This window comes from Perissodus microlepis, chromosome 6 (assembly GCF_051167445.1).
Source record: "Perissodus microlepis isolate ML-2025 ecotype Zambia chromosome 6, ASM5116744v1, whole genome shotgun sequence".
In the NCBI taxonomy this organism is placed as follows: Eukaryota; Metazoa; Chordata; class Actinopteri; order Cichliformes; family Cichlidae; genus Perissodus; species Perissodus microlepis.
In genome coordinates this window covers 30,357,346-30,369,922 of record NC_140466.1, presented here as the reverse complement: position 1 = coordinate 30,369,922, position 12,577 = coordinate 30,357,346, and the positions used below count along the sequence as shown (strand labels likewise).

The 12,577-nt window shown below is 40.1% G+C and overlaps 1 protein-coding gene across 1 annotated transcript; it reads left to right on the top strand.

Moving 5' to 3' along the window:
• The first annotated feature begins 1,446 nt into the window (after nucleotides 1-1,446).
• LOC146385927 (ADP-ribosylation factor-binding protein GGA2-like) lies at nucleotides 1,447-11,978 on the top strand. The gene is made up of 16 exons (XM_084931929.1): nucleotides 1,447-1,771; nucleotides 3,296-3,380; nucleotides 3,835-3,910; nucleotides 4,463-4,561; nucleotides 5,061-5,184; nucleotides 5,378-5,478; nucleotides 5,554-5,634; nucleotides 5,731-5,868; nucleotides 7,361-7,568; nucleotides 7,646-7,825; nucleotides 7,917-7,978; nucleotides 8,053-8,159; nucleotides 8,262-8,401; nucleotides 8,518-8,687; nucleotides 9,432-9,542; nucleotides 9,892-11,978. The coding sequence occupies exons 1-16, from the start codon at nucleotides 1,729-1,731 to the stop codon at nucleotides 10,000-10,002; spliced, it is 1,836 nt and encodes a 611-aa protein (XP_084788055.1). The 5' UTR covers nucleotides 1,447-1,728; the 3' UTR covers nucleotides 10,003-11,978.
• The last annotated feature ends 599 nt before the right edge of the window (nucleotides 11,979-12,577 follow it).

Below are 12,577 nucleotides of genomic sequence, written 5' to 3'. Positions count from 1 at the left end.
TCATGCACCCTCTTTCACTTCTGAGCTTTATAAAAAAAATCTGGTTGTAACCAGGTTTTAAAATAATAAAAATATAGGTGAATATTACCTGACATGACAAAAAATTTAAAAATTACACTGTTATTATTAAACAAAGAGAAAATGCAGAAGCAGCATGTGAAAAACTGAGCACATGCCATCATTGGGTAGTTCTTGTAGAACCGCATTTAGCAGCAATAATTTGAAGTCATTGTTCATTTTATGACTATTAATTTTTCATTTGTTGTGAAGGATTTACTTTTGTTTTTTTTAATCACATTGCTTCAGTTCATTGAGGTTTTTTGGGGCATTTTTTATGTTATGCATTGTTCCCACCACAACATTTCAATGCGGCTGAGGTTTGGACTCTGGGCACACGGAAAGGTTTGGACTCTGGGCCATTGCGACAGCTTGAGTCTTTTCTTTTTCAGATGTAGAGTTGTTGCTGTGTTTGTGATCATTGTCCTGTTGCTTGACCCTGTTTGGGTCAAGCTTTAGCTGTTGTACAGCATATTTGGCTCTAGAATACTTTGGTATGCAGAGGAGTTTATGGTCGACTCAGTGACTGCAAAACAAGCCCAAATCATCACACCTCCACCACTGTGCTTGACGGTCTAACGTGTTTGGTTTTCTCAAAGCATAATGCTGTGCATTATAGCTGCACATCTCCACTCTGCTCTAATCTGTTCAAAGGACATTGTTCCAGAAGTCTTTCGTGGGTTTTTTCAGATGCAAATTTGGATCTGAACAGTCTGTACTGTCATGAACTTTAACATTGGGCCTCATTTAGGTCCTCACATTTGCTAATGATCAATTATTCTTTGACTTTTTTGGTACAGGGAGGGTTAAATAGTGAGATACAATTATTTTAAGAACATGAACAGCAGACTCCATGAGGCTATCATGAGGGCCTTGAGTCCTTTAGTAGTACCTGTGCTTGCAGTTACTGTCAGCTGAGCTGAGAGAGTGATGATCTGTGGCCATCACCTCCAAAACCATTTTCTTTTTGGTGGTTATGTTCTTGTTGCGTCTCCAGTGCTCTTGGTGACACTTACATTTGCATCAAAGCAGGTGAAATGCATCCACAATGGTTTATGGTTCCTAACTGGGCAGACTGTTGGAGACTTCCCTTAATTCTGAGAACTGCATCGCAGATAATGGACTCTTAGATGAATTATCAAAGCACGGTATTTTTTTTTTTTTTTTTTTTTTTTTTAATTTTGAGTCAGATTATATTTAGAATAAATATTTTTACAAGAAGAGGTGAAGGACGTTTGAACGTAATACATTATGAATTAAGCATCATAAGAAATGCGCTATGAAAGTACTAAAAGTACTCCAAACAATATAAACAATATAAAAATATCGATTCCTAATGAATTCTTCTGTAAGTGGAAAGAAGTTTGGGTGATCTAACGACGTAAAAGCTTTCCGTGTGAAATGTGAAGAAGTATGCATGAGCCTGAAGTGTGTTTTTGAGTCCCTTCTTTCCGCCGCTGCACTGACAAACACGACAGAGTTGAAGATAAGCAGATATGTGTGTGAGCGCGTGCTGATGCAGGCAGTGAGGGGGTGTAACGTGGTTGGTGTGTCAGGGGCGTGAGTGTCACATGTCAGCGTGCACAGACGGCAGTTTGACACCTCCGCTTCTCCGCCAGAGAGAAACAGTCGGCAGCTAAGCGGCTCTGGACCGGCAGGAGACGGACGGCGATGGCGAGCGGTGACAGCCAGGAAACTTTCGAGTCATGGCTCAGTAAGTGAACAAGGAACAGAAAAAGTTTGTGTTGTTGTTGGCGTTCAGCTGCGAGTCTGCAGAGCTAGCGTACTTCTCATTGGCGAGACGGTCCGTGCTAACGTCCCGTGAACGGTCGGCTCGTGACTTCAGTTTGACTCCATCACCGTACACACTTTTTATGCGCGAAACAACGCCCTGTTTTATTTATTTAACTTAAACTAGGTTTTGGTATTCTCTAGAAACTCTCAGCTGGAACAGGAAGTTGTTCGCTCGTGCGTGTGCGTGAAAGAGAGCGAGAGAGAGAAGCGGTGTTCGCGTGTCACCTGCAGAAGTGCGCGCGCTGTCACAGGTTTTTTATTTAATAAAAACAGGCGTGTGACCAAATAAGTAGCTGGTATTGACTTTAGACCTGTGATGAAATACAGAGCAGGTTTTTATAGGTTTTACTGCAATAATTCAGCCCATAATGCATCTCATACTGTATTCATAGCATTACTTAAAATAAATAACACAAGAAGACACCCAGGCAGGAGAGAGGTAGTGCTGAAGCAGTCAGTTCATAGCATGGTCGTATTGTACTGTATAGTTTTTATTTTTATGATGGGTTTTATCTTTATTTCTTTTTGACTTTTTGTTTAGTTTAGTTTTTAATGGGTTCAATGTTAGGTTTAGTCTTAGTATCATTGTGTCGAGGACATATATCAGAGTCACTACAGGTGTTTCAATAAAAACATAGAACATTTTGAAACCAGTCGACTTTCAGGCTTGTAGACATCCAGAATCTCAATTAAAATGTGCATTAAAGCCTCGTCGCCTTATTGGATAAGCTCCTCTGTATATTTCTTGTATTCACTGTACTGTGCAAAAGCCTTGAGCTAACCCTCATTTCTTTATATTTTGCTTCCAAGTAGCCCTTCTTGCTTGTAACTTTTTAAAAGTGGTCCTAAGTGATTGGCTTTAGCTGAATCTATGAATGGAATTTGTAAGAATGGTGCCTTTTGTGCATGAATGATTCATAGGTTAGTGTTAAGTGGCTTCCCACATACGCAAAGGTCAGGTATAGGAACTGGACTGAAAATTAGTAAAGAAGTAGCCAATGTCCAAACTTTGAAAGACCTTCAGAACGCCTGGAGAACTATTGCTTAACACCACTTTAAAAATAATACAAAGTCTAGTTCCATGACAGCAAAATATAAAGAAGTGATTTTTTTTTGAATGTGGTTTCAGGCTTTTCTGTAAATTAAAAAAAAAAAACAACCCTCCCCCACCCCTGGTTATGTATTTCATCAAAAAAAAATATTGGATCTAGAAAATTATTAAATACAGTACTTAAAGGAAAATAAAACACCGTTTCATCTTATATGGTGGGGATAGTGCACAAATATGTGTGCTAGCTAGCCTCCACACATTAGAAGCACACTTGGTGCAACATAGGCTTTATTTCTCCTTTTTGTGCAGATCTTTAATTTTCACTTCCACAGTAAATCATTTTTTCTTCTTCTTCTGTGTTTCACTCTTTCTGTGGTCTGATTTTTTTTTCAGATCAGGCCACGGACCCAAATAATCAGGAGGACAGATGGGACTGTATTCAGGGTTTCTACGAGCTTGTCAACCAGGAGACTAACGGGTGAGCAGTGTTGCTTTCTTCAGTCTTACCTATAATTTAAGCACCTGTAAAACTTGTATACTTTCCCTCTTTATTGTAGTTAGTATAAACTAAAGTTTTGTAAGCAAAGCCACTTGCTTCTAAAAATGACTTCAACACAACTCAGACATTTGGGAAATAGTTGCTTCACATCCATGTTGCCATCACAGTTTGTCAGTTACACCATCGCGCAAGATCAAGAGGGAAGTCTGTGACACCTTTTCCCCTTCACTCTTCCCGATATGATGCAGCATAAAGTGTAAAGGTACTTTCACGTAAAGGCAGAGTCCTGTTTTATTTGAAGCATTTCAGTGGATTTCTGCTGAGGCGGGCAGAGCGCTGTGTGGAAGCTGTGCAAACACTACGTCTTCAGCTGTTTGCACGACATGTTTGCTCGCAGTTCACTCAGATGATTTGAGATTTTTCTGCCTTTCAGGCCGCAGGTAGCCGTTCGTCTTCTCGCACATAAAATCCAGTCCCCACAGGAGAAAGTGGCTCTGCAGGCTCTCACAGTGAGTAACCAGACTAATGTCACGGCATGTCACGCCGTGTATTTATCTCTCTTGTTTTGTGGTGCTTTTATCTGCAGACGTCTGAATTTGAATCTGATTTTTTAACACGGACAAGTACTATAATTCTGTATTGATTTATTTCTCCTTCTCAACGGTCATACTCGGCATTTGTCTCAGTATTTTTGTCGACAGAAGCCATTCACAGAAAAACAAATGTGTTTGTTGTAACTCTGTGTGTGGGGGTGGGGTGAATAATATCCGTGACTAATATTTATCACGTGGACGAAGCGACATGAGGCATTTAATCCAAGTTTGAAGCTGCTGTGAGGGCACGCACAGCTTGTAGCCAGTGTTTCGCTATGAGATGCGACTTGGAGAAGCTTCTTGAGGACCATGTGCCTCAGGACATGTGACATTTTAAATGTGGTTAACCACAAATATCAAAGATGAAAATCTCTTCTCTCTGTGCTGTGCTGCGTACGAAAAAATGTTCTTCAGTTTCTAGTGGTTAGGATTGAGTTTTTTTCTTGTTGTTTTTTTGGTGTTTTCCAGATTCTTGAGGCATGTATGAACAACTGCGGCAAGCGGTTCCACAGCGAGGCTGCCAAGTTTCGCTTTCTCAATGAACTCATCAAAGTCTTAACACCAAAGGTACTGCTTATCAGACACAACTACCACTGATATGGTAGTTTTTAAGCTGTGAGAACAGTCTGAAAACCTCTACATTTGGTAGTCAGACTTCCACGAAGTAAATTATTTAAGAGTTCAAATGAACTGCAGTGAACTTTTGTGAACGTGGGAAAAAAAATAGCCTCCATATATCACAAGGCTCAGTCGAAAGTTCAATAAAAAAAGCATCAGATGTTGAATTATAGAGATTCATATTATAAGAATGAAAAATGTTCTTCAATTAATATGTTTAGACAGTTACTGCAGGGATAGAGTCACAAAAGTCTCCGTGTTCCCAACTGTGCAGCACGTTAGTAAATCTGCTCCAATCTAATCTAAGAATCTGACAGCATATAGATTTAAAATTAGTCCAACATCCAAAGGTCCACGTTCTAGACTGTGGGACCAGGATATTCTGGAAATTTCTAATGAGCAGCTTTTTCTGCAGTAACACTGACATGTGATCCATCTTTCCGAGCAGTATTTTGGCTCGTGGACTCCACAGAAAGTCAAAGACAGGGTGACGGAGGTCCTCTACGGCTGGACGCTCTGGCTTAAAGATGAACCTAAGATTCAGGAAGCTTACAGCATGCTCAAGAAACAAGGTGAGGAACAATGCAGGTACAAAACATGAAGTCTGTGCTCAGAAGCTCTACCTGAGAATCACTTCATTTAACACTGAGCACGTGATACGTAACAGTTTAATCATTTCTTAGTTGTTCTGTTGTGTTCAATTCTCGATGAACATGGGACGTTTTTTGATTTTTTTTTTGAGTGGGTTTCTTTTTCTGATTCTAGGTATTGTGGAGAAAGATCCCAAACTGCCGGGCACGGTTATAATGGCTCCTCCACCACAGAGAACCACAGAGTCTGTTTTTGACCAGGAGGAGAAAGCGAAGGTGAGCATGTGCGTTTGTGTCTACTGAGGTGTGCGACTGGTTTCATCCTGCTTACATTTTTTTCTGTGCTCATAGCTGTTGGCCAGATTATTGAAAAGTGGCCGTCCTGAAGACCTGGAAACTGCCAACAGGCTCATTAAAAGCACCATCAAAGAGGTGAGGAGTGCTGCGGTGATCGAGCAAAGATGATGATCGTGCTTTTATATCAATTTAATATTGACCTTTTTTTCCCTGTGTATGTGCTACATTAAGGAGCAAGAGAAGGCTGAGAAAGTGTCAAAGCGTGAGTCTACTCTGCAGGACGTGGAGAGCAGCACTAAGCAGCTCAGAGAGCTGCTGGAACAGCACGCTATCACTGGAACTTCATTACAGCCCAGCGACGACATGAAGGTATGTTACTACATGAAATACACACTCCGCTTGGGAAGTCCTGTGACTGTTGTGTCTTTATTTGCTTTGCAACTGCAGAACTGTTTTCTTTCTTTTTTTGTGCAGCGTTGGGTGTGTTTGAGCACAACATTTGATTGCAAGGACTAGAATTCACTTTTGGTATTAAATGAAATGCACTGTGGTGGTTTGAATCGTATCTATCCAATAGATTCCAGTTTGAAACACTGAGTCTTCCGCACATGCCAAAGTCATTCACGGAGTTCCACAGGGCTCTGTGCTGGGACTGAGGCGTTTTACGTTACACATGCTTCCATAAACAATATTATTAGAAAACAATACCCAGTTTTAAAATGGAGACAATCAGTTTGATCTTTCGCACTGAGCGTTTTTTTCTTTAGCATAAGTAATACCAGACTTTATCCTACGTTTATTTGTAATGATTCCATAACACTCTTCTACATAAAATAAATTATTTTGATGCGTTAGATATTGTGCTATTTTGCCTTTGCTCTATGTTATAAAATAATCGAAATAATTTGTAAAATGGAAAAAAAACTTATAAATTTAGTCTTGAATATTTATTTTAAATCAAAAATCTAACTTATAATTGTGAATTTCTGAAAATATTTTAAAAATTAGTTAATCGGGTTTTCGTTAATTGGTGATTTTAAACTGCCCGTAGGTATGAACGTGAGTGCGAAAGATTGTCTGCCTCTCTGTGTTAGCCCTGCAACACACTGCCTTACCCTAAGGTGGGGGTGTCAAACATGAGGCCCGAGTGCCAGAATCGGCCCAGCAAAGACTGGAATCCAGACTCAATGGACGGGTTAGGAAATGTGAAATGGGTTGAAAAGTTTCGACCTTTTAACTGTATTGTCACGAGTGTTAATGCTTTATGTTTTCTGATGAATGCATGCACAGGATACACTGCATACCCATTGCACACATGGATACACTGTTTCTGCAATTTTACACATTTAACCTTTTTTAATCAGCTCTTTCTATCCCTGTTTTGGTCATTAGTGTTTTGAGTAACCTGAAGCACTGGAAGCTGAACTCATGCTTTAATGACCCTCAGCAGTTATATTTGTTAGTAGCTGCTGCGTAACTGCATGTTGATTTTTAGTCCTTGTGGACAGGATGTTTGCTGATTGAAGTCTTGTGATCTTTATTTAGTAAAATCTGTGTCTGTGATGAAGTCGCTTTTTTCCACCCTTAGTTTATCTCCTTGGATACAACTGATCGGTTTTAAAAACTTCACTCAAGCTGTGATGTTGCGCTGGTAGAGCCAATTTTCCCACTATCACAATGCTGGGAAACGATGTTCTGCTGGTGGAAACTTGAGGCACAGTGTCTGACAGTTGATTTACTTGAACGAGAAATACACCTCAAGAAAATAGGACCTTTTGTACAAAGGTCAAAACCAAGCTTCTTTTTTTAAATAGTCCATTTAAAAAAAAAACATGACTTTTTTTTTTTTAAACCTTTGCAGATGCTGTATGAGCGCTGCGACCGGCTGAGGCCCAGCCTCTTTCGACTGGCCAGCGACACGATGGAAGACGACGCTGCTCTGGCGCAGATCCTGGCAGCTAACGATGATTTGACTCTCGTAGTGAACGCTTACAAATTCCGGGTGGTGGGAGCAGAGTGTAATGGAGAAAGAGCACGAAGTAAAAGTGAAGAAGCGACAAGTAATACGGGTAGGCTTCATTTTGTTCACCTTTTAGTCCTCGTGGAAAAATCTTGTTTGCGAACCTCTTTTCTCTCGTTGGTCCAGCTCCTACGAGTCACAGAGAGGTTAAGAGCTACCACCTCATCGATCTGTCAGCGCTGGACTCTCCGCAGACTCACAGGAAAGCCGATTCCCTGCCTGTATTCGAATCTTCGTCACCCGTCTTCACCTCTTATCTGGAAAAAGCTTTCAGCTCAGAAGCCGACCAGGACTTAAACGAATTAGGTGGGCCTGCTTTTGTTCTTATTTCGGCGTTATTGTCTGTAACACTGACAAATACGCTTCATAATGTAATGACGTCCTGTTGTGTGATTAGATCTGGTCTCAAAGCAAAGGACTCAGGAGAATTCCAAGTCCTATTCTGAGGAACTGATGCAGGTGAGGCTTGAATGGAAGATTTAAACATGCATTTTATTTGGAATATGCGATTTAACATCTTCTTTTACTTTTAGTTAAATGGAGACATTTTTAATGCTGAGCAGAACGGAGGAGGGAGGCTTTTACTGAGAGCCCGTGGATGTGGGGGCAGCAGTGCTACAACTAACGGGACAGACATTTGGTAAGATGGCAAAGAAATTTCTAGCTTTCGCATGCATTTGGTCAGAGTTGTAAACAAGTAAACAACCTTTTGTTTTTAAAAATCTGCCTTTTCTCCCGTTAGGTCTCATCCTCAAAGTCAGCAGTTCAAATGGTCAGACAAACCATCAAATGAAGGCTCAGGTTCTCCAGTGAAACTAGAGGACTCATGCCCCCCACACCTCCTGAACAACATCTTTGTTCTAATGGAAAGCATCAAATCCAGTAAGTCGTCTGAAGCGAATCGTCCAGTGTTTGCCGCGAGTTTTGCAGCTGTGAGGAAGTCGTTCCTCAGTATCAGCAGATACTTTGTTTAATTGTTAATTTCGCGTGTATGTTAGGTCAGCTGGAGCCGATCACGTTATACAACCGGGCCGGTTTCCACGTATCTCTTCATTTCGCTAGAGACCCTCCGCCAGGTCATCCAGGTGTCGCCGTGGTCGTCATGTCTGCAGTGAACACATCTGCGCTCGATGTGAGAGACTTCCTGTTTCAAGCTGCTGTTCCAAAGGTAACAAACTCAGACTGCAGGGTGATGTTTTTAAAATGTGGACGGATGCACTTTTGAAAATATCTTTAGGACGTGTCGACTTCAAACCTCTTTAATTTTGAAACAAAAAAGATACAACAAAGAAAGCAGGCTGGTTCAAATTATGTACTTTTTTTTCACAGTTTTGCTGAAAAAATGAAATATAATGTTCAAATTAGTGGTAGAATTTCTGAATTTTAAATAGTGACTGGTCAATAAGTCTAGGAAAGTTGTATAAATGCCAGTACACATTTTTCTCACTTGCAGATGTTTTTTCTTAAGAAGTAGGTAGACACGTGTTACTGCTGTTATGAATTATGTTACGCACTTAGCCTTCACCTCACACACAGGTGGGATTGGTAACACCTCTGTGTGTGTCTATTTGATGACACGAAGGCTTTGTCTGTGTAAAAGGGAATATTAAACTGTAGCTTCATTGTGGGTCTAAAAATATTACAGCTTTGTATATGTTTAGATGGAGAGGAAGCTAGGTCATTGGCCTGTGACAGCTGTTACACCAAGCTCTGTGCAGTTAATTGTAACAGCTCAGACTATCAAATCACAACAAAATGTATCTGGCGCCCCCTGCTGGAGTCGGGTTGACAGTTCAAATTTGTGGGGCAGTCCCTGTCAGTGTTTTTCTGTTTGAAACCACTTCATGTGTCTGCCTGCTTCCTATCTGAGTTGGGCACACAGCTCTTTCTTACTTTAATCACTGTCACACAGACGATGTTAGTGAAACTTCAGCCTGCCTCAGGGACACGCCTACCTCCATACAACCCTGTCCTGCCTCCACCTGCTGTCTCCCAGGTCCTCCTGTTAGCTAATCCTCAGAGGGTGAGTTATATACATGTAACTGTTACTGCCTGTCTACCTTGATTAAAGTTGTCAGCGTCTCTACATGTGAGTTTGTTTGTTTATACTTGTTTTTGTTGTATATTTCCACAGAGCAGGGTTGTTTTGCTCTTACTATGAATTGTCGGATCCTCAGTAAGATGCTTTACTCGTTTCCTGTACATGGCCGGAATGGTTAAGAGAGTAAAGCTGTAGATAAACACCATACTCTGTTTTATATTACAACACAACACAAAAGATAATGCTGATAATATTTAAAATATTTGTTCTTTATTTCTTTCTTTGGAGAAATTCAGCCAATTTCTTAACATGTTCCTTATTTTTCCCTCAGCGTAAAGTCCGCCTGCGCTACAAGCTCACACTGATGCACAGAGACCAACATCTGAGCAAAACGGGAGAGATCGACAACTTTCCTGACTGGATGTCTTTGACCGGCCACTGAAAACTTCACAAACTCGGATTTGTACTCTGTGCTGGGTATGAAATTAACAATTGAAAGAAGAGAGAGTGATAGTGAAGCCAGGGAGGAAGAAAAACTCAACCAGAAGACGGAGAGGCTTTCAGGTTTGGACACTTCATGAAGTAACACCAAGCAAGTTTGTAATTTTGAAACAATTTGTTGTGATTAAAAAAAAGTAGCAACTGTGATTCAGGCAAAGAAAAATGTCTTACATTATTTAAAAAAAGAGTTGAAAGTCTTACATTGCACATGAAATCTGTTACTTCCAGTTCCTTTATACCTGGTTGGTATTCCAAAGAAACACCAAGCACTGACACTGGAGTCACACTATGGTAAACGGTGGCTGGACACAGCAGTGCAACTAAAAGTATTGTGACCTTGAGATCTTGTTGCCTTTTGAAGATATAGTGTAACTACTCGTCAGTGAGTTGTTGTGATCTGTATTCCAAGCTTGATGCATCAAAACACGATAAAACGGCAATAAGAGGCGTCAGTCTGCAACTCGAGGGGGTACATACAATCTGTTTGTGATCATTTGTGATAATGCAGAGATTCGCTATGAGAAATCACAAATATTTTGCGGTCAGAAATTCACAGAAAGTGCTGAAAGTCAGAGTCTCACAAATAGGAAACAGAAAGTTCCTCCACAAATACTGACGTATGGCTGCAGGGCTGCGATTTAACTACTGAATGACATTAACTCTGCTACCTTGCTTTTATTTAGGTACATAACAAGAATACAACCAGTTGGCAACCAGCTGACTTGAGCCCCTTATTGCAAAGAGATATGACGTGGACGTGTTGTGCTCACTTTGGAGTGACTGCTTTGGACACAGTTTGTCTCCCACGCGGTGACCTGTGCACCTGTGTTTATGCTCTGGGTTAGCACTTAGTTGCTGCAACCACTTTCAATCAGTCACTGAATTCTAAAATACTCAGTGCAGTCAACAGGTCAGTGGGATGCACGCACACACACAAATAATGAGCAGCAAAGGCAGGAGCTGTTGCTCTGTTTATTGTAAAATCCAAACAGTCCAAGGCTTTAGTAGTTATTGTTGCTTTAGCTGTGCCATTAAGAAACTCAAGTACAACGAAATCTGTGGCAAAAATAAAATAATCTGTTATTCATTCAGAGGATTTTACAGTTCTTTTACACTTTTGTGTGCATCAGAATATTGTATTTCAAATCTAAGCATGTGATGTAAGGGTGTTCAGGTGGGTTCAGCACATCCCCGACTGGACCCGATTCACGTGTCAGATGCTCTGCTGTCACCTTATTTCGCTGCCTCGTGCTGTTGTTAAGCCACTGAGGTGCAATCCAGCGTGAGCTGACGTGTTGCTGGTTTCAAGTCTGCATTTGAAAAACTCTTCTGCTTTTCTGACATCAGAACTCCCGAAGCACCTTGAGATGTTTTTAATATGTATTTATCTTCCAACTAAGATTTCCTTTCCTTACACTTAAAGTGTGTGAGTATAATTATATAATTGTGTTACTGCATTTCTGATCTGCTTGTTTGTGTATCAATTAAAAGAATCAAGAAAAAACACAAAGAAATGTAGCAAAGCTGATAAAAAAAATTGTTTACATCTGTAAACACTTTCCCCACTCTGTGGCAGAAAGCAGGACAAAATAACTGATGAATGTGTTAAATACACTTTAAAATAAATCAGTTACTACTCTTTGCTGTAGCTTTTTGTAGGGTTTGACTCTTAGTAGCATGCTTCATTTTGTTTCTCTGTGTGAAGTTGTTTCCAGTTTGCTTGTGTTTCATTTTATTTTATTTAGTTTTCTTTAATTACAGACTGTGTGTTGTTTCCTCAGCTTTAACCACTTTATGAACCCCAAAGAAGACATTCAGGCTCAGTTTTACCTGCTTCCTCCTGTGTGACTGTGAAACAGGAAATGCATGTCTGTCATGTGTCAGTGTTGAGTTCTTCAATAAATATGGATTCTGTTACAGTTGTGTTCTGGGTCCAGGGATTTCAGATCTGTGGCTCTTTTACACATGCAGGGGCTCAATGTGGTATCGTCAAAAGACAATAATATTAACACAAAATGAACAATGGATATTTTGCAGTGTTTTTTTAAAGGTTTGTCTCGACATCCTCCAGCTGTGAAAGTATGTAGCCTTTACACTGAATTAAAAAAAGAAAAAACGTTTTCACATGTGCTTCATCTCCTTCGTCTAACACGTGTTACTTCATTCTCTTGTATTTGCCGACCTCTACAGCGATGATTAGCTCAGCTGAATACACATAAATGTTTAGTCTTGACCCTCCGTTGCTATGGATTCCACATGCAGCTGGGTTTAAGTCAAATAGAACTGAAAACCTACCTTTTTATGTAACTTTTAAAGCTCTTAGACTGCTACATTTATCTTATTTTATAAGTTACGTTCTTTGACTTGATAAATTTCTACAAACAGAAATAAATCAAAGCTCTGCAGACCACTTTATAGATACTGTTTCACAGTAGGCCTAAAAATGCTAAAAAATTTTTTTCTCTCCACTTTACAGTTGTTACTGAAGTAAAACAGTAAAATTATATATATATAAA

What these genes read in the sequence shown, in the direction of transcription:
- LOC146385927 (XM_084931929.1), top strand. Translation starts at nt 1,729, where the DNA reads ATGGCGAGCGGTGACAGCCAGGAAACTTTCGAGTCATGGCTCA. An exon ending in GTCAACCAGGAGACTAACGG is followed by an intron (nt 3,381 to 3,834) that starts GTGAGCAGTGTT and finishes TCTGCCTTTCAG; the next exon opens with GCCGCAGGTAGCCGTTCGTC. An exon ending in TTAAAAGCACCATCAAAGAG is followed by an intron (nt 5,635 to 5,730) that starts GTGAGGAGTGCT and finishes TGCTACATTAAG; the next exon opens with GAGCAAGAGAAGGCTGAGAA.